The sequence below is a fragment of the Nomascus leucogenys genome, chromosome 19 (assembly GCF_006542625.1).
Source record: "Nomascus leucogenys isolate Asia chromosome 19, Asia_NLE_v1, whole genome shotgun sequence".
Classification (NCBI taxonomy): Eukaryota; Metazoa; Chordata; class Mammalia; order Primates; family Hylobatidae; genus Nomascus; species Nomascus leucogenys.
The window spans coordinates 26,533,239-26,551,642 of NC_044399.1; the positions used below are offsets into that span (position 1 = coordinate 26,533,239).

The following is an 18,404-nucleotide window of genomic DNA, read 5'->3' on the forward strand; positions in this document are numbered from 1 at the left end:
GCAGCAAATCCTCAGTCTCACATTTTGTAGGATTCTCCCTACTTTCCAGGCCTCCTGCAAAGCATGAACTGCAAAGGCTTGAGGAGGAAAGAAAGCAACACTGAACTCCCTTGAGTGGTCAGGGTTTGGTTCCTAAATTAAGGCACAGTTTTCCTTTTCCTTGAATTAAGTTAACTAACTCTTCCTCCTAGGGCAGAATCAATGGGCCAAATGGCCTCATTGAGAACATGACATCTAAAGGGAGAGTGGCAGGAGTCAAAGTATTATTATAATGAATAGAAATAGGTGAGGGAGAAAGTAATGGGATTTCATTGGTGGCAACCCTACTTGCTGAGAAATGTTGTATATTTTCAGTGAGCAACAAATATTATACAGCATGGAGGACCATCAAATTTAAAAGAGACCTTAAAACCAAGTGTGTGTCAGCCGGGTGTAGTGGCTCATGCTTGTAATCCCAGCACTTTGGGAGGCCGAGGCGGGCAGATCACGAGGTCAGGAGATCGAGATCATCCTGGCTAACACGGTGAAACCCCGTCTCTACTAAAAATACAAAAAATTAGCCGGGTGTGGTGGCGGGCGCCTGTAGTCCCAGCTACTTGGGAGGCTGAGGCAGGAGAATGGCGTGAACCTGGGAGGTGGAGCTGGCACTGAGCCAAGATTGCACCACTGCACTCCAGCCTGGGCAACAGAGCGAGACCCCATTTCAAAACAAAACAAAACAAAAAACAACCAAGTGTGTGGAAGCCATTAGCTTAGCTGCTGTGGCTATTAGACAAGTAGGCTTTGCCATTGGGTGAAGAGAGACTTAGTAGACTACTGATGTCTGATAATTCCCATTATTGGGGAAGAAATGTAATTTCTTCTCAACCTTCATAAGTTCATAGTTGGGACAGACCCCTGTAACAAAAGACAGATCAGCAAAAGAAAAACAAGCGAAGTTTTTTTATTTTGTTTTTCTCTTCAGAGACAGGGTCTCACTCTGTCACTAAGGCTGGGGTGCTGTGGCATGATCACAGCTCATTGAAGCCTTGAACTCCTGGGCTCAAACAATTCTTCCTCCTCAGCCTCCCAAGTAGCTGGGACTACAGGCATGTGCCACCACGTCCCATTAGTTTTTTTTTTAATTTTTTGTAGAGACGGGGTCATGCTATGTTGCCCAGGCTGGTCTTGAACTCCTGACCTCAAGCAGTCCTCCCGCCCCAGACTCCCAAACCACTGAGATTATAGGCGTGAGCCACCATGCCTGGCCAAGCAAGTTTATTAATGTGTGGAGGGCACAGAATGCAGGAGAAACCCCAATGAAAGGCAACTGCAAGGCAGTGGCATCAAACTCTGGCTTATATGCCATCTTCAAAAAAGAGCAATACATTTGTAGAGAAATGACAGGACAGAAGAAAGCAATTTTAGGCTTCCAAAAGGGGGAAACTATGGGAAGTTAGATACATGGGAAGAAACCGATGGTGTAAGGTTTGTTTACAGATTCCTCTGGTGCTGTGTCTGGGCTGGTAAGAACTATCTCCAGTAAAGAAGAATTTATATCCTGTCTTTAGGGAGAAAAGCAGGAGAATAGAGCTCATCCTCTATTTGCTGCTCTTTAATTACTTTTAGCTCAAAAATAAGTCAAATAGGCATATTTTGGGGTGACATATTCTGGTTTTCCTTTACCTTGAAGTTGAGTCATAACACCAAAGGTTTGTCTATATCTTGCATGTACAAATAGGTAGAAAGGTTTATGATAATTAGGTGAGCCCAGAGTGGCAGGTTGTTGAAGGGCTAATTTAACTCACAAAAGGCCTCTTCATGTTTAGAATCCCAAGGAAGAAGTTTGGACTTGGTTAAGTTATCCTGTGATGATTTTAGAAAAGTTGTAAACCTGCTATCCTTGTTAGCCAGGATTCTTCTTAATTGTCTCTTAGGAGTAATTGGGAAAGTTTTGAATGGCCGGTGGTCTGTCAGAAGTAAAGGATTTACTGCGCTGGGATAAATTATGTTCTGCATAACGAACTTTATTTTGACAATATTGTAATTTCCCTTTGAAAACCTTATGCCCTTTCTGAAAGAAAACAGTAGATAGCTGGAACAGTCTTGGAGCTTATCTTTAGAACACAACAAAAGGTCATCCACATGTCAAACAAGAGTAAAATAACAGAGATATTTAAGGTCCTCGAGGTTGTCGTTAAGGACTTGTGAAAAGTACAGAGGGGGCCCCTGTTAATCTTTGGGGCATCACATTCCAAGTATACTGTTAATGTTCCCAGGAGAAGACAAACAAATATTGCCTATTTTGATCTAAAGGAATACTAAAAAAAAGTAAAATACATATCTACAACTGTAAAATATGCAGCTTCAGGAAGCGCTGGAGATAAAGGAGTATTTGATTCTCCTCAGAGAATGACTATTCTATTTATGACCTCAAGGTCCTGAGCAAATCTCTATCCCCACCTATTGGGTTTTTTGACTGAGAGGGTAGGGATGTTACGAGGACTTGTTTAAAATATGATGAGTCCTTTCTCTATCATGCTTTTGACTATCTCAGTCCTTCTTTAGCTCTGGTTTAGAGGGTTTGTGCAAGTTTGGGTAGAAATTTAGATGGATCTTTCTGAATCTTTATGGATTCAGCCCCAGTAATCCTACAGACAATAGGATGTTTGAAACTTTGTCCTCTTTCTGTTCTCAAGTGCCTCTCAAACAATTTTGTTCATCAAAGCTTCCTTGACTGGTGACTATAATTCTAAATTATGCTTGGTGAAATTATGGCATCTAGAAAAGTAAGGCCACAAATTTGAGTGATAGCGTAAATGCATTTAAGAAGCGAGAGTCTTCTGGGCTGGGCACAGTGGCGTGTGCCTGTAATCCCAGCTACTTGGAAGGCTGAGGAGGATTGCTTGAGCCTAGGAGTTCAAGACCAGACTGGGCAACATAGTGAGACTTCATCTCAAAAATAAATAATTAAAAATTAAAGTTATGAAATTTATTTTAAAAAGAAGAAAAAATCTGAATTTGGATTTTTTGGAGGGAAAAAGAAGCAGAAATCTTATGAAGCAGGAGTACAGGTTTAAGTTTAAACTGAGACAAAGCCATAATTCTAGGAACAGTCAGTCCAGAGTAACTCAGGTTTAACTCCTCCTGCCCTAAGCAAATGCCTGGGCCTTCCAACTACAAACTCCAAGCAGATTAACAGTTCCTAGAGGACAGAAAGGTTTGGAGAGGAGAACTCTCCCAGAGCCAGACCTCCATGGACAAAGCAAGAGAAGACTGAGGAAAGTTCTCACAGGGTGTATTTGTAATCACCCAAAACTGGAAACAACCCTGACATCCTCAGTGGGTGAATGAGTAGACTGTGGTACATCCATACGTGTGCCATTGTTTGGAATACTACTCAGCAATAAAGAGGAACCATTAATCCGTGCAACAACTTGGATGGAAGTTAAAGGCGCTATGCTGAGAAGAAAAAAAGCCAGTCTCAAAAGGTTACTGGATGATTTCATGGATATAACATTGATAAAATGACAAAATTATAGAGTGATGGGGAACAGGTCTGTGGTGGTCAGGGGACAGGGTTGGGGGGGAGGGCACAGCTGTAAAGGGGTAGCATGAGGGACTTTCTTTGAGATTATAGAACAGGTCTGTATTCTGGTAGGGTGGTGATTCCATGAATCTATCCATGTGATAAAATTTCATGGAGTAGATGCCAAAACAAAAGAGTGTGTGTAAAAACTGATGAAATCCAAATAAGATCTGTAGTTTACTTACAAATGTGCCAAAGTGGATTTCCTGGTTTTAATAATTGTTATGTAAGGTGTTACTGGGGGAAGCTGGATGAGTAGACATGAAATACATGAGAATTATTTGTTCTGTTTTGCAACTGTGAGTCTAAAATCACTTCAAAGTACAAAAGTTTACAGAAAATTGGAGGGACTCTCTTGGGAATCTCTTCAGTTTTTACTAGAAAAGATAATATAAAATCCTCTGCAGAATTACAAATTGAATGCAGTTTCTAAGCACTGTAATTTCATTTGTTGTAATTTTGATTTGGAAATTATTTTAACTATCGTATTAGCAATATTTTGTATTGTTGACTAAAATACTATGTACCTGAAAAGAAAATCCTCTGGAGATTTTCCCTTCCAGATAAAATAACTCCTTAACAATGGCATACAGAGCTACTGGTGATGTGGCTTTCGTCTGCCTTTTTAACCACATCTCCTTCTGCCCTAACATGACTCTGGGATGAGCTACTTGCAGTCCTTTCCCTCCTCCCCATGCATTCCCCTTTCCTCTTAACTCTTACCTGCCTGGGCCGGGCGCAGTGGCTCACGCTTGTAATCCCAGCACTTTGGGAGGCCGAGGCGGGCGGATCACGAGGTCAGGAGATCGAGACCACGGTGAAACCCCGTCTCTACTAAAAAAAAATACAAAAAATTAGCCGGGCGTGGTGGCGGGTGCCTGTAGTCCCAGCTACTCGGAGAGGCTGAGGCAGGAGAATGGCGTGAACCCGGGAGGCGGAGCTTGCAGTGAGCCGACATTGCGACACTGCACTCCAGCCTGGGCGACAGAGCGAGACTCCGTCTCAAAAAAAAAAAAAAACTCTTACCTGCCTGATGAGTTTCTCCTCCAAGACCCAGTTCAAACCATGTTTCCTTTACAAAGCTTTCCCTGATGCAGGAAGCAGAGTTGCTCCAGCAGCTCCTGTATCTGGAGTTGGAGCGTGATGTGTTGCCCTTTGGTTATTTCATTCAGTTGTCTAGCTCTCACCTAAGTTCATTAATTTCTCGAGGGCCCAGAATGGGTTCATTTCTTCCTATAGGTCCTGTGCTGGCACAGGGGCTGGCACACAGCATTGGGAGCTGAAGCACACACTCCACAAATCGTGATGAGTGAGTGATTGAATCTGAAGCTCTGCAATGTCCTTAGAAAGCAATTTTGTCTATTCTTCCTGCCTTAATACAGTAATTTCCCACAAAACCAAGCATTAAAAAGGGCTCTGATTAACCACAGTTAAACAAAGTTAATCAATACATACAATATTATTTTCCAAACGTTCAACTTAGTTAAGACTTTATTATATAAACACATTTCCCATCTTGCTTTTCATTTGTGATACAGTGTTGTGAGTAGCTGGAGAAAGATCATGAGTCACACTCATGGGTCTTCTTGGACAGATAAAATCTAGAACTTGAGGGTAGGATATGGAGTCTGAAGGGGGATGGGTGAGATGTTGAGATAAGGAGCATAAGCCTACTTTTAATCTATATTTCTTTTTTTCTTTTTCTTTTTTTTTTTTTTTTGAGATGGAGTTTCGCTCTTTGTTGCCCAGGCTGGGGTGCAGTGGTGTGATATTGGTTCACTGCAACCTCCGCCTCCCGGGTTCAAGCCATTCTCCTATCTCAGCCTCCCAAGAAGCTGGGATTACAGGTGCGTGTCACCACGCCCAGCTAATTTTTGTATTTTTAGTAGGGATGGGGTTTTGCCATGTTGGCCAGGCTGGTCTTGAACTCCTGACCTCAAGTGATCCACCTGTCTCGGCCTCCCAAAGTGCTGGGATTATAGGCATGAGCCACAGCACCCAGGCCTAATCTATATTTCATTTCAAATTTTAACTGAAAGAACCAAAATGCACTCCATCCTGCAGGCAGTCACTCAAGATCTACTGAAGTGCTGCAGCAGACACACATGGCTGTGATGACAAATGCCTGATGTCCCTCTCCAGCTTCCTCCTGGGCAAGTGACTGAGGACTCCAGAATCATCTGCAGGTCTAGCTGCTGTCCCCGCACTCCAACAAAATGACTCAGAGTTTCATCATTTCTTATTGCACCATCTAATGACCATATCGCCACCTCTGGTCTGGTAACTTCATTAAACAGAGCAGATGACCTCCTCTTTCAAAGTGGGCCCTCCCTTGGCTCCTAAAACATCACCTTCTCTCCACCTCCTCTATTTTCATCGCGTCCCTAACATTCCTCCAGGACTGAGTCATTGGTCTTATGCTCTTTTTTAAAAATAAAAGTAATAATAAATATGTTTCCCATGTCCAGAATTTCCCATTTTCTCTTCGCTGCTTTCTGGCATCCTGTCATCTTTAAAGGCCCAATTAGGTGCCACCTTCCACCAGAAACCTCTAACTGCTGATCCCCCTCTCATCTTTTTCATGTGCCTGGAACACTTAAAAGTCAAAGGTGCTTTCACTATTTAGCACTTCATATATTCTGCTTTGTGGCATCCCTTGTTATTTTATAAATTACTCTTACCTCTTCAACCAAAGAAATGCTCCTTAATAAAGACAAGACCCATGCCTTGAAAGATCCCATGTCCTCATGATGCCTCACTGGGTGTTGAGCACATTTTGTCAGTGGTCAGTAAGCACTTGCTGGTCGAGATTAAGGCAATGCTAGGCCAGGCCTGGTGGCTCATACCTGTAATCCTAGCACTTTGGGAGGCTGAGGCAGGTGGATCACTTGAGGTCAGGAGTTCAGCCTGGCCAATATGGTGAAACCTCATGTCTACTAAAAATACAAAAATTAGCTGGGTGTGGTGGCACACACCTGTAATCCCAGCTATTCGGGAGGCTGAGGCAGGAGGATTGCTTGAACCAGGAAGGTATAGGTTGCAGTGAGCTGAGATCATGCCATTGTACTGCAGCCTGGGCAACAAAGCAAGACTCCATCTCAAAAAAAAAAAAAAAAAAAAAAAAGAGAGAGAGAGAGGTTAAGGCAATGCTGCAATGTCTTGAAAAAATAAGTATAAAGAAGAAAACTGGGCCAGGCATGGTGGCTAATGCCTGTAATCCAACACTTTGGGAGGCCGAGGCGGGTGGATCATGAGGTAAAAAGTTTGAGACCAGCCTGGCCAATATGGTGGCCCCATCTCTACTAAGAATACAAAAATCAGCCAAGCATGGTGATGGACGCCTGTAATCCCAGCTACTCGGGAGGCTGAGGCAGGAGAATTGCTTGAACCTGGGAGGTGGAGGTTGCAGTGAGCCGAGATCGTGCCACTGCACTCCAGCCTGGGCGACAGAGCAAGACTCCATCTCAAAAAAAAGAAGAAGAAGAAACCCTCTGAAATTCCCTTTCCCTCCTCCTAATTCTCAAGGGGTGAAATCTTGGCAAGTCATCCCGCTCTAGAGCTGTGAAAAATCAAATCGTCCTTCCTGCCCCAGTGTGGTGGTGTGGAAAGAGCATGGGATTTGGGTTCATTTGGCCGGGTTCCGCTCTGATCTTGCCAGTGGTTGATCTTGAACTTGGAAAAGTCACTGGAATCCTCAGCCTTCATTTCCTCATAAGCAAAATTGAGGTAACAACTCAAAGGCTTTCTGGAGCTGGATGCTGTAATCCACAAGAGTGGCGTTTCTGGTGGGAATTTCAGGCACTATGGTAGGGCAGGAGAGAAGCTATCTGCAGGCCTTCTGGAAGCTCTCTAGTGCATGTCCCCACTGGGGTGGGGGCTGACTGTCTCCACGTGGGGTTAGTCCTGCAGAACAGGCAGGTAGGGTAGAGTCTGAGGGCATGAGGAATGGCAGTCTACTAGAGAGGGCACAGAGAGTTCAACAAACACTGAAACTTAAGTTTGTCCTGGACATCTTCAGCGTTGACTTTCTGGTGGAAAGGTTAAAGTATAAATGACTGTGCCCTGTCAAAAGGGCACAGAAGTAAAACTGGGCGGATTTTGGGAGGGGACTGGATGTGGGGTGAAAGGTATGGTGAGAGCAGAGAAGAGGGGCCTGAGCCTGGGGTCAGGGGAAAGTAGGCTAAACAATTCACAGGATGCAGACATTTCAGAGAAGGGTGACATATCACTTGGCCCTGGACAACAACTATAAGCCAGACAGTCCAAAGAGACATAGTTCCAAAGGAACATAAAGTGACATGGCTTATATGTGTCCCCAGAGACATGGATGTGCTTTTGGAGCTTGAAGGATAATTAAGAAAACATCAGACCCACCAGGGCTGCTGCAAACATGACAGTTCCCTTCCCAACACATCATGGCAGCTGCTGCAGCTCCCTTCCCTCTATCCTGAGGCTAGCCACAGATGGGCCAGCAGCCCACCCCCAGAGCAGACCAAGCAGAGAGGTGCTCCCAGGAGTTACCAGGTTCCACTCTCCGAACCATCTTAAAATCCTGTTGTGGGAAGTCCAGCAGCACCATCTTATATGCATTAGAGGAAGATTGTTTAAATCCCTTGCCAAGATTCCCAAGGCTTCGTGCTGCATCTGTTTGTGTGTAGCCAGGGAGTACAGCTAGCATTCTCCTCTCCTTCCTTCTCCATGTAGCCAGTGGCACCTCCTCCGGGTCAACAAACAAAAAACGAAACCAGAAAACCACACTTGCTGAGTCCACTTGCCATCTGAACCCCCCAAACCCTAGTTTAACCTCTCCCATTCATTCATTGATTGATTCAATAAATATATAGGTACTGAGAAGCTATTGTGCACTGAGCCCTGAGCCAGTACTAATTGAGGAAAGAAATGGGCAACATAGCTCCAAAAGCACAGCTCTGTCTTTCTGCCTGAGGCAGCAGAGAGTGGATACCCAAGGCTGTCCCTGCTCTCTCCCTGCTCAGGACCCTGATCAGAGGGTCTGTGGGAATTGGGTCAGGGTGCAGGAAAGAAGACGGTGAGTCAGATATGTCTATGTCAGTGATCTTGCCTATCAGTAAAGGTTGCTCAGCCCCCAAAGCAGGGTGATGGTGAACCTTTGGCTCCTGCCAGCAGTACTCATTATGCTCCCAACAGCCCCATGCTCAATCATACCATCATTCTGATGCTTCATGAAAACTGAGGCTTGGATACCTTCGCCTACTTGCTTGTGTCTCACAGGCAGCGAATGGCAAAGCCTGCAGCCAAGTCACACTGTCTGCCTTCTGCTGGGAGCCTTGGATTAATGGGTGACTCCGTGGACATTTGTTGACCTAAAAAGTAGGTGTTTGAGGAACTGAAAGATCTCCAGCAAAGAACCTTTAGAAAGAAAATATTGCCTTTCTATCTGCCCACCTAGATGAACCCTACTAAAATGGATTGATTTCAGCGATGAGAAATTCTGTTTACTATCCTGCAGGGTTTCCATTGACCCTCAAAGTTATGGTCAGATAGGATGACCTAGCCAGAACCTCCCCCAAGGACTCCTTCCCTGGCTAGCAGCTACAGGGATGTGGCACCATTATCCCAGCCAGCCTGGGGAGAGCCTTGATAAGAGTTCAGATCATTATTCAGCAGGATATGTCCAGGATCCCAGTGGCTGGAACTTCAGCAGGGCTCAGGGTCTTAGAGTTGTGACCTAAAAGTGTTGTGAGAACAAAATCCTGGAGGAGTTTCAGTCCCTACCTGAACCCACAGCCGTCCAGATCCCTGTCCTGGATCTATGGGAGGGGGCGCATCCTGGACTCCAGGCCAGCCCTGCAAATACTCCACTTGCCCCATCTCTGCATTGACTAATCCAGCTTTGAGAGGCTGAGCCTCTCAATGAGTCAGGTCCTTGCTCAGCCATAAGAAGAAGGTGATTGGCTGGGTCTGCCAGGGCTTTGTGACCCGCTGGCTGGCTCCCCAGCCCCTCAGAACCCCTCAGCCCCACCTGCACATACTGCCTCCATGCAAGTCCAGAATAACCTGGATCTGTGACTCACGGGGGTAGGGGTAGCAATTTTGCAGATTTTCCAAACAGGTGACTTCAGACCCCTGGGCCTGTGCAGGAAGGGGTAGCCCAGTGACAATGGGCATAGCCCCACTTCAGGAACGTGAAACGTGTTGGCTGGCTCTGTGGAGTTCTCTCTCTTCTGATCCCACAGCATCTGTTCCAGTTGTCTCGGCCGGTAGGATGGCATCTACAAAGCAGGCTATATGGGAAATCTGGAGCTGGGGAGGGATTGTGGTCAGGGCCCAGCTTTGGGAAGCCCATGTGGCTGTCTCAAGGCAAAGCGGCAGAGAAAAGTTCCGTAGTCTGTCTCCCTTCTGGACTGGCATTTCCATGGTCTCAGAGACCAGAGGCTGGCTGTGTGTCAGGCACCTACACCTCAAACAAATGCGCTTAGATTCTCACTGTCTGTCCCCGCGATGCTGACAGCACTTGCCAAATACATACTGAATGTCAGGGCCTGTGCTCAGCCCTGTGTACACATGGCTCACTTAATCCTTATAACTGTTCTGTGAGGTGGGAGCTGTCACTGTCCTTATTTTATAGATGAGGAAACTGAGACCTAAAGTCAAGTCAGACAGCTAGGACATGGTACAACTAGGATTTGAACCCACATGATGTGCCTGGAGATCCAGTGTTCTTAAGCACTACCTTTTTGGAGCTTGCTGGAGGCATGCTGGCCACCTCCTTCAGGACTGGTAGACCTGGTGTGTCTTTCATAGCCACGCTGGGCAGAGGGTGGAGGCCTGGAAACTGCAGGGGGTTCTTCCAGGGACCAGCCAGAACAGGGCTAAACTTCAGGTAAAAAGAGCTCTAGAGAATTAGAGAAGACTGAGGGCCCCTAAATTTCCCTTAAGACATATTTGTGGAAGACAGATTTAAAAACAAAAAGCCAAAATTAGATTTAGGCTGGTGATAAGGTCATTAAATAATAGAATGTGAAATTTCAGTTGTGCAGACTTATTGGCCATCTTTATGATTTAAGAATATAAGTGCCTAGATCTAAGTGCAGTCCTAATTGCCTGGGAAGGAAGCAGATGGTCTCTAGAAACCCTTCTGACCATGGGTTAGTGGGATTTGGTCTTGATGACCATTTTTAAGGCCTCAGTCTGCAGAATGACCCGCAGCTTCCCCTCCTGCAATGAGAGCTGTAATTGCCTTTCCCAGTTTCCTGTGAATGCACCATGAACCTTACAGTCCTAGTATAGGAAATGACTCAGCAAAATCACCAGATTAAACCTCCTCAACTTTTCTTTCCCTTGACTCCATTCCTGATAGCAGGAGTCGAGGCCCTTCAGAGCAGGCTTTCCCCAAGGCCACGTTGTTGGTCTGATCCTCAAATGGGGATCTGCCTGGATGATGATATGCCACAATCCAATCAGGGTCTGTTTCTCCTGACAGTCACATGTGCCAAAGATCATGGTAGAAACATGTGGATGGGGTTGGAAGACACTGCTACTACATCTCTTGGGACAGAGCCTGCCCCCTCCGAGTGGCTACCTACCATTCTCTCCGGGGAGGTGAAGGAGTTCTTGGAAACAAGTGTGTTATTATTAAGAGTTTCGTCAGGTTATGTCTTTGCTGTAATTGGAGGCAGCTGGTCCACTTAGACCCTGATGCTTGGGCAAATACTTTATACACCTCTGCCCCCAGCAGCTGGTCTGGTGTGAGTCCAGGCCCAAGTCAACCCCCAATGCAAAAGGCAATCAGAAGCTGGACCTGTTTGGTGAGTTCAAACTGTGGTTTTGGGGGATACGGAGGCTGGCTTAGTTCAGTCCAGGATCTTAGAACAGCCCCAATCCTCCAGGCCCCTCAGCCAGCCCAGCTTTTAGAGGCTCCCAATTTGAGCTCTAAACTGAGCTCTGGCAAGGGGGGTTGGGGGATGGGGGATACATTTAAAGGAGTTTTTGCTCAGGACCTGGGTGCCACCTGCTGGCCATGTTTAGTTCTATTTACAGAGCCAAAGCTAGGAGAGGAAAATTAAAAGGGCATCCTGTCCTCCCCAATGTGATGTTTGCTCAAAGGAAACAAGGAGGCTGTTACTTCATGCTGCCCTAGCAGGTGCAGCACAGAATTCCTGCAGAGACCCCTGGGTGCCCTGGATGAGTCCTCCTGAGCCAAATGGACCCCCACTAGGGCAGAGTGTAGCACCAGTTGAGAGGACCTGAGCGAGTCCTGAGTAGGGACTGAGGCTCTGTTCCTGCTACTAGCTACCTGCTTCCCCAGAAGCCCCATAGTGGGTAACAGCATGATTCATTGCTGGGCCCTGAAAGGAGCCATTTTTTCCAGCTTCCTTCACACAGGCACTGCTGCCACTCATGGGACCCTAGAGTCAGACCAAAGGTGTGGAAAATGCCCTCCTGTCGTCAGGCATTGACAAAACTGAGTCAATGCTGAGAAGACCTGGGCATTTTTCAAGCAGCCATGTGGCTCTTAGTGACTCTTAGGAGCCCAAAAAGCAAGGCCTTTAGTTGTGTTCTAAACTCCAGGGAAACTGGAGATTTTCCCTGTGTGCCAAGGACTGGCTAGCATTTTCCCCCCAGATAAGTGGCAGAACATCCCAATGTTCCAGCCTTTGCCATTGCAACAAAAGCCAGTAAATCCCAGCTAAGTATGCATATCAAATGAAGGCTGTGGTTCTCACACAGGGCTGTGCACCAGAATCATCTGAGGTATTCTTTAAAATTATATGTGTGTGTGTGTGTGTGTGTGTGTCTGTAAAATATGTGCATATAACATATAATCTATATATAATATATCATACACACACACACTTGGGCTGCACTCTAGCCTCTTGAAGTCTCTGCAGGAGAAGCCGGTGGACTCTCCTAGTAAAGAATCTCTGCAATGCATGGAGGAGGCCTGAACCATTAGCAGGTCCAATCCTGTGGAACCAGGAAAGCTGCCCCCAGGCTGGAAGACCCCTGAGGCTCAAATGATTTCAATCAAAAACTGGAGGATATGTTTGGACTAAGACCATTGCCTTTCCTTTTCTTCAGTAGTCAGCCCCTGAAATTCATACACTTTAAGCACAACAAAATCCCTAAAGTGGCTCGGGAACTCCAGGGCCAACCTAAGACTACTCCTTGCCCCCAGAACCACCCCAGACCAGAACAGCCCCTCTGAGGCCTGTCAGCCACAGCTGGCCCAGAATCACTCTGCCCCAGGGGCCTCATAGGGAAATGACTCTCTGAGCCTGTGGAACGCTCCTGCAGAGTCATTATGGACAGTTCCCGGAATAGCTGGTGTCCTCTGCACCCTCCCTGGGGACCTGGCAGAGTCTGACCACTGTGGCCCTGGGGCCATTCACATCCATTTCTCTACCTCTGCATGCCCTCTCCTTCCTGATTCCTGTGGCACTTGCTGTTTCCAGCACACTTTGGGGCATTTGGTTATACTGTTCTCATGTGTGCATTACTCTCCCCAATAAGATTATGAACTCCTTGAGGACAGGGGCAAATCTTTTCAATTTCTTGCAGTCCACAACAAAATAATACTCATCAAAATCAGATGCCGTTTCCTTGACTCTACCCACTCTGCCCCTTCGGCAAGCTTAGCGTCCATCCACCCATCCACTCTTCCTCCTGTTACTTTAGGTGCATCCTGGGAACTCGGAAACACTCCCCTGACTCCAGTCTGCAATTCCACTCCACCAATATGGCTAGGCAGTTATTATTCACCAAGAACTGGTGTGGAACCTGAAAGTGAATGGAACACAGCCTGGCCATTGAAGAGCTTATAGTCAGGTGGAAGGGGCAGGCACATACACAATTTTTTTTTTTTTTTTTTTTTTTTGGAGACGGAGTCTGGCTCTGTCACCCAGGCTGGAGTACAGTGGCATGATCTTGGCTCACTGCAACCTCCACCTCTGGGTTCAAGCAATTCTCCTGCCTCAGCCCCCCTAGTAGCTAGGATTACACGCCTGGCTAATTTTAGTAGAGACAGGGTTTCGCCATGTTGGCCAGGCTGGTCTCGAACTCCTGGCTTAGGTGATCGGGCCCCCTCAGCCTCCCAAAGTGCTGGCATTACAGACATGAGCCACCGCACCTGGTCTCACACACATGATTTGAAGAGACCGTACGGGATGCCATGAAGAGCTGTGCCCAGGGTGCTGTAGGATCATGGGCACATGCCTCCCACAGAGGGGGTCAGAAAAAGCCTCCTGGAGCTAAAGCAGAGTCCTGAGGCTGAGTGCCAGGGGAGGGGGGATGGTGGGGGGATGGCAGGGGGACCCAGGCCAGAAGGTGATGAGACACGATTCAGAAAGAGGAGAGGCATCACTCAATGGTTCAACGTTACTGAACGTCTTGCCTGTGACAGGCCTGGATACCCCACTCTTGGCTTCAAGGCACTTCCGACATGGGGCGCAGGCATTTAAACAAGTCCAGTGGTGAGTGCAAGGGCCAAGATGCAGGGCAGTGGGTGCAGAGACGTTGTGGAGGAGAAGACTCAAGTGCAGTCAACATTACCCTTGGAAAGCTCTGAAATTGCCAGGTCTTGAGTCTTTAGGAGCTCCCAAGACAATAATTCATTTCTGTTTCTCTTGGCTTTTTGGCCCCACCTGGCCTCCCTTTGCCTGGGCAACGAAGGACAAGGTTTATTTTTCAAAGGAGGAAGAACTAGGAATAAAGAAGAGGGTTTTCTCTCATGATTTTTCTTCAAAGCATTCATTTAAGTTAAACATGCTCCATCCTATGTGCTTGGGGTCAGGGGTGGGAACATAAGGGGCACACAGCTCTGCAGATGCCTTGCTGAGCCTCCCTGTCTAAAGCAGTACTACTCAAACAGGACTGTGCCTGCAGATCCTCCGGGCATCTTGGTCAAAGGCAGTTTCTCATTTAGTTAGGTCTGGGGGAGGTCAAGCGAATTGGAATTTCTAACCAGCTGATCCCCATATAGTCCCAATGCTGCAGGTCTGGGGCCACAGTTGAGAACCATGGAGCAGAGAATGAATGAACTTTGGGGTGGGGACAGCATTCCAGACAGAGAGTGAGTAGGAAGCTGCCTATGGCTCCTAACTGGGGAATCAAAGTGAGAGATAAGGCTGAAGATGTGGGGTCCCCTTATGAGTTTGATAAGTGGTCAGGAGGAGTCACATGATAACAGCAGATGCCTGTGACAGGCAGGGAAATATTCTTTCTGTAAGAATATAAGGTGTATGGCCGGGCGCGGTGGCTCACGCCTGTAATCCCAGCACTTTGGGAGGCCGAGGCAGGCGGATCACGAGGTCAGGAGATCGAGACCATCCTGGCTAACACAGTGAAACCCCGTCTCTACTAAAAAAAAAAAATACAAAAAATTAGCCGGGCGAGGTGGCAGGCGCCTGTAGTCCCAGCTACGTGGGAGGCTGAGGCAGGAGAATGGCGTGAACCCCGGGGGGCGGAGCCTGCAGTGAGCCGAGATCGCGCCACTGCACTCCAGCCTGGGTGAAAGAGCGAGACTCCGTCTCAAAAAAAAAAAAAAAAAAAAAAAAGAATATAAGGTGTATAAAATGTATCTTATTTCACAGAGACACTTTACATATTAAACCTGGAGAAATATTCTTCACTCACTCCGGAAACACATGTCCTCACAATTCTCGGAAAACACAGTCCTTTTGACCTATCTTGTTTCTCCATTTCTGATAAAGACCTGGTTACAAGAAATATGTGCTTTTCTTAACAGCTCAAGTCAGTTAGCAGCAGCAGCTGACCCTTGGCCTCTGTGGGGTGGGAAGGAGGCTCACTGCTGGCTCCACTCCAACTGCTGGTTTCAGTGTGGGAGCACAGGGTCAGAGTGGCCAAAAGAAGCCAGAAATCCCAAGTTGTTAAACATCTCAACTTTAAAATATTGGGCACTAATTCAAAACTGTTTCCAACACTATGAGTGCTAAACAGTTTAAGTCTGCAAGGCAAATTCGGCCAAGGAGTGTCTCTTTTATGACTGCTGGCTGAAAGGACTTGAAGTGGGGGAGGGCGGTGGCCAGGCCTGCTTTTAGGTAGATTCTGACGACAGCAGTGTTAAGGATGGATTAGGAGGAGGGAGAGACTGGAGGCTGGAAGGCCTTTTAGGAGGCTCCTGCTAGCCTGGGCTAGAGAGAAAATACAGTCAGCCCTCCACATCCCTGGGTTCCACATCTGTGGATTCAATCAAATACCATTACCTACAGACTTTTTTTTCATGTCACAATTTCCTAAACAATACAGTATAACAACTATTTACATCGAAGTGACATGGTAGTAGGTATTATAAGTAATCTAGAGATGACTTAAATCATACCGGAGGATGTGTGTAGGTTAACTGTAAATACTACATCATTTTATATAAGGGACTTGACTGTGCATTGACTTTGGCATGGGGAGATGTTCTGGAACAAATTCCCTCGTGAATACCAAGGGACAACAGTATGCATAAATCCTGAGGGTAAGCAGAACAGGGCGGATTGAGGAGGTGGGGTTCCAGGACTTGAGGAATGACTTGATAGGTGCATGAGGGAGAGTAAGCTGTCTGGGATGACCCCGCAGTTTCTAAGGTGGTGATTAATTGCTGATGGTGACATTCACTGGGATAATGAATACAGGAGCCAGAAGCATATTCTAAGGGAAGGTTGTGGACAAGCAGAATTTAGATGCCTCTGCATCAGCCACAGGAATATGGAGTCTGAAGTCAGAGCAGAGGCAAAGGTTAGCTGGCTTTCTAAAACACAAATCTGGTCAGGTTACTGTCGCTTAAAACCCTCTAATGGCTTCCCGTCATCCAAATAGAAAGTCCAGATTCCTCCTTCTGGTAAACAAGGGCCTGGCAACCTGTCCCTGCCAACCTCATTGTGCCACACCCCAACAGAAAAATCTGCTCCCTGGGCCTGCTCCACGACTCAGAGTGCCCGGAATAAGCTCTGCCTTTGTTCTTGCTAGTCCCTGTGCCTGAAATGCCTTCTACCCATCCCTTTTTATGTCTGGAAAATTCCTATTCTTTTCAGGCTCCAACATCTCTGCTCTGAAGCCTTCGCTGACCCTGCCCAGCAGATGCGCTCACACCCGTCTTTGTGCTGTCCCTGAACATTTATGTGCCTGTTTCACTGCCCCATCACTCCCTACTGAGGGGATCTGCCTGTCTGTAAATGCCTCAAGGCAGAGGCCATATCTTAATTAACTTGGAATTACTGGCTCCTAGTGCACGTCTAGCATATAGTAGATGCTCATGAAATGTCTAAGGAATAAAGACCCTCCCTCTGGGGGTAAACTGCGAGGCCAATCTGGAGGGAATGTTTCTTACTTCCCAGTATCATACAGCCCCTCTCTCCTGACAGCTAAGGAGCTGCATGAGGCCCCAGTGCTGACCTTACCTTTCTTCTTGCTTTCCAGCTGGGGTATGGCCGTCAATGTGTACTCCACATCTGTGACCAGTGAAAATCTGAGTCGCCATGATATGCTTGCATGGGTCAACGACTCCCTGCACCTCAACTATACCAAGATAGAACAGCTCTGTTCAGGTAGGAGGCTGGGAATATGGGAAGTGGCTCTGCTGGAAGGAAAGGAAAGAAAGGTCAGAAGGCAGAGCAGCCACAGCAGGGAATATACAGTCATGCATGGCTGAATGACTGATGTGCCCAGAGAAATGCATCCTTAGGCAATGCTGTTGTTGTGTGAACATCACAGAGTGTATTTACACAAACCTGGATGGTGTAGCCTACTACACACCTCGGCTATATGGTATAGCCTACTACTCCTAGCTAAAAACATGGACAGCATGTTTCTGTACTAAATACTGCAGCTTTAACACATGGTAAGTATTTGCACATCTAAATATACCTAAACATAGAAAAGGTGATAATAAAATAAAAACATGCTATTGTAATCCTATGGACCACCATCATATATGTGGTTCATCATTGACCAAACCATCGTTATGCAGCCCATGGCTGTAGCTTGTGATTAGATTAAGGAGGAGAGCTGAAGGCCCTGAACTAGCAGACTGTCTAGAGCTGAAGTCAAGAAATGGAAGCAGGGAAAGAGAAGAGCAGGAGAGGCACGGTGAAGGACTGCAGGGAAAGGAGGAGTGGGGAGCTGACAGCCAGGATGGCAGCAGAGCCACAGGTCTGACCACACCTCTCTGGGTCCAGCTCTCAGCTCTTCTTCTGGTGGTGCAACCTTGGGCAAGTCACTATAGTGCCCTAGGCCTCAGTTTTTCCATCCATAAGATGGAGATAATATCACCAACTAACTAGAGTTCCTGTTGGGATTGCCCTACCTACATGCAGTGTTTGGTGTGGTGCTGGTACACAATACGCATCCATAAATAGTCATTGCTGTTATTCGTGGAAAGCTGGGGGGATTCTGGCCATGTCTATCCTGAAAGTAGGACTGGCCCCAGCCCCAGAACAAGGAGAGAGAAGAAGAGACGGGGTTTGGGGAAGTGAGAGAGAGCAGCCCACAGAAGGAGAGCAGCAAGACCCTTCAGCCAGCCGTCCTTCTCCACAGGGGCAGCCTACTGCCAGTTCATGGACATGCTCTTCCCTGGCTGTGTGCACTTGAGGAAAGTGAAGTTCCAGGCCAAACTAGAGCATGAATACATCCACAACTTCAAGGTGCTGCAAGCAGCTTTCAAGAAGATGGGTGTTGACAAAGTAGGTGCCTGTGCTCCGGGGGGCCCTGAGGAGCAGTGTGACCCTGGGGAAGAGGACCCACCAGCCCAGCAACTGGGGCTGCTGGGGTCACTCCAGTGCTCGCGCCTCCCTCCACCTCCCGACTCTCCAGAGGGAATTTTCCCCCCGCTCGAGGCACAATGGAAAAGCCC

The 18,404-nt window shown here is 47.1% G+C and overlaps 1 protein-coding gene across 2 annotated transcripts in view; it reads left to right on the plus strand.

The window, feature by feature from the left end:
• Positions 1-18,404, plus strand: part of MAPRE3 (microtubule associated protein RP/EB family member 3) — a 56,762-nt gene that overhangs the window by 34,756 nt on the left and 3,602 nt on the right. For both annotated transcript variants that reach the window (XM_030800013.1, XM_030800014.1), the window contains exons 2-3: positions 16,973-17,100; positions 18,089-18,234. In XM_030800013.1, the coding sequence (XP_030655873.1) occupies positions 16,980-17,100; positions 18,089-18,234 (267 nt within the window). In that variant the 5' untranslated portion in view covers positions 16,973-16,979. The remainder of the gene's footprint in view (positions 1-16,972; positions 17,101-18,088; positions 18,235-18,404) is intronic.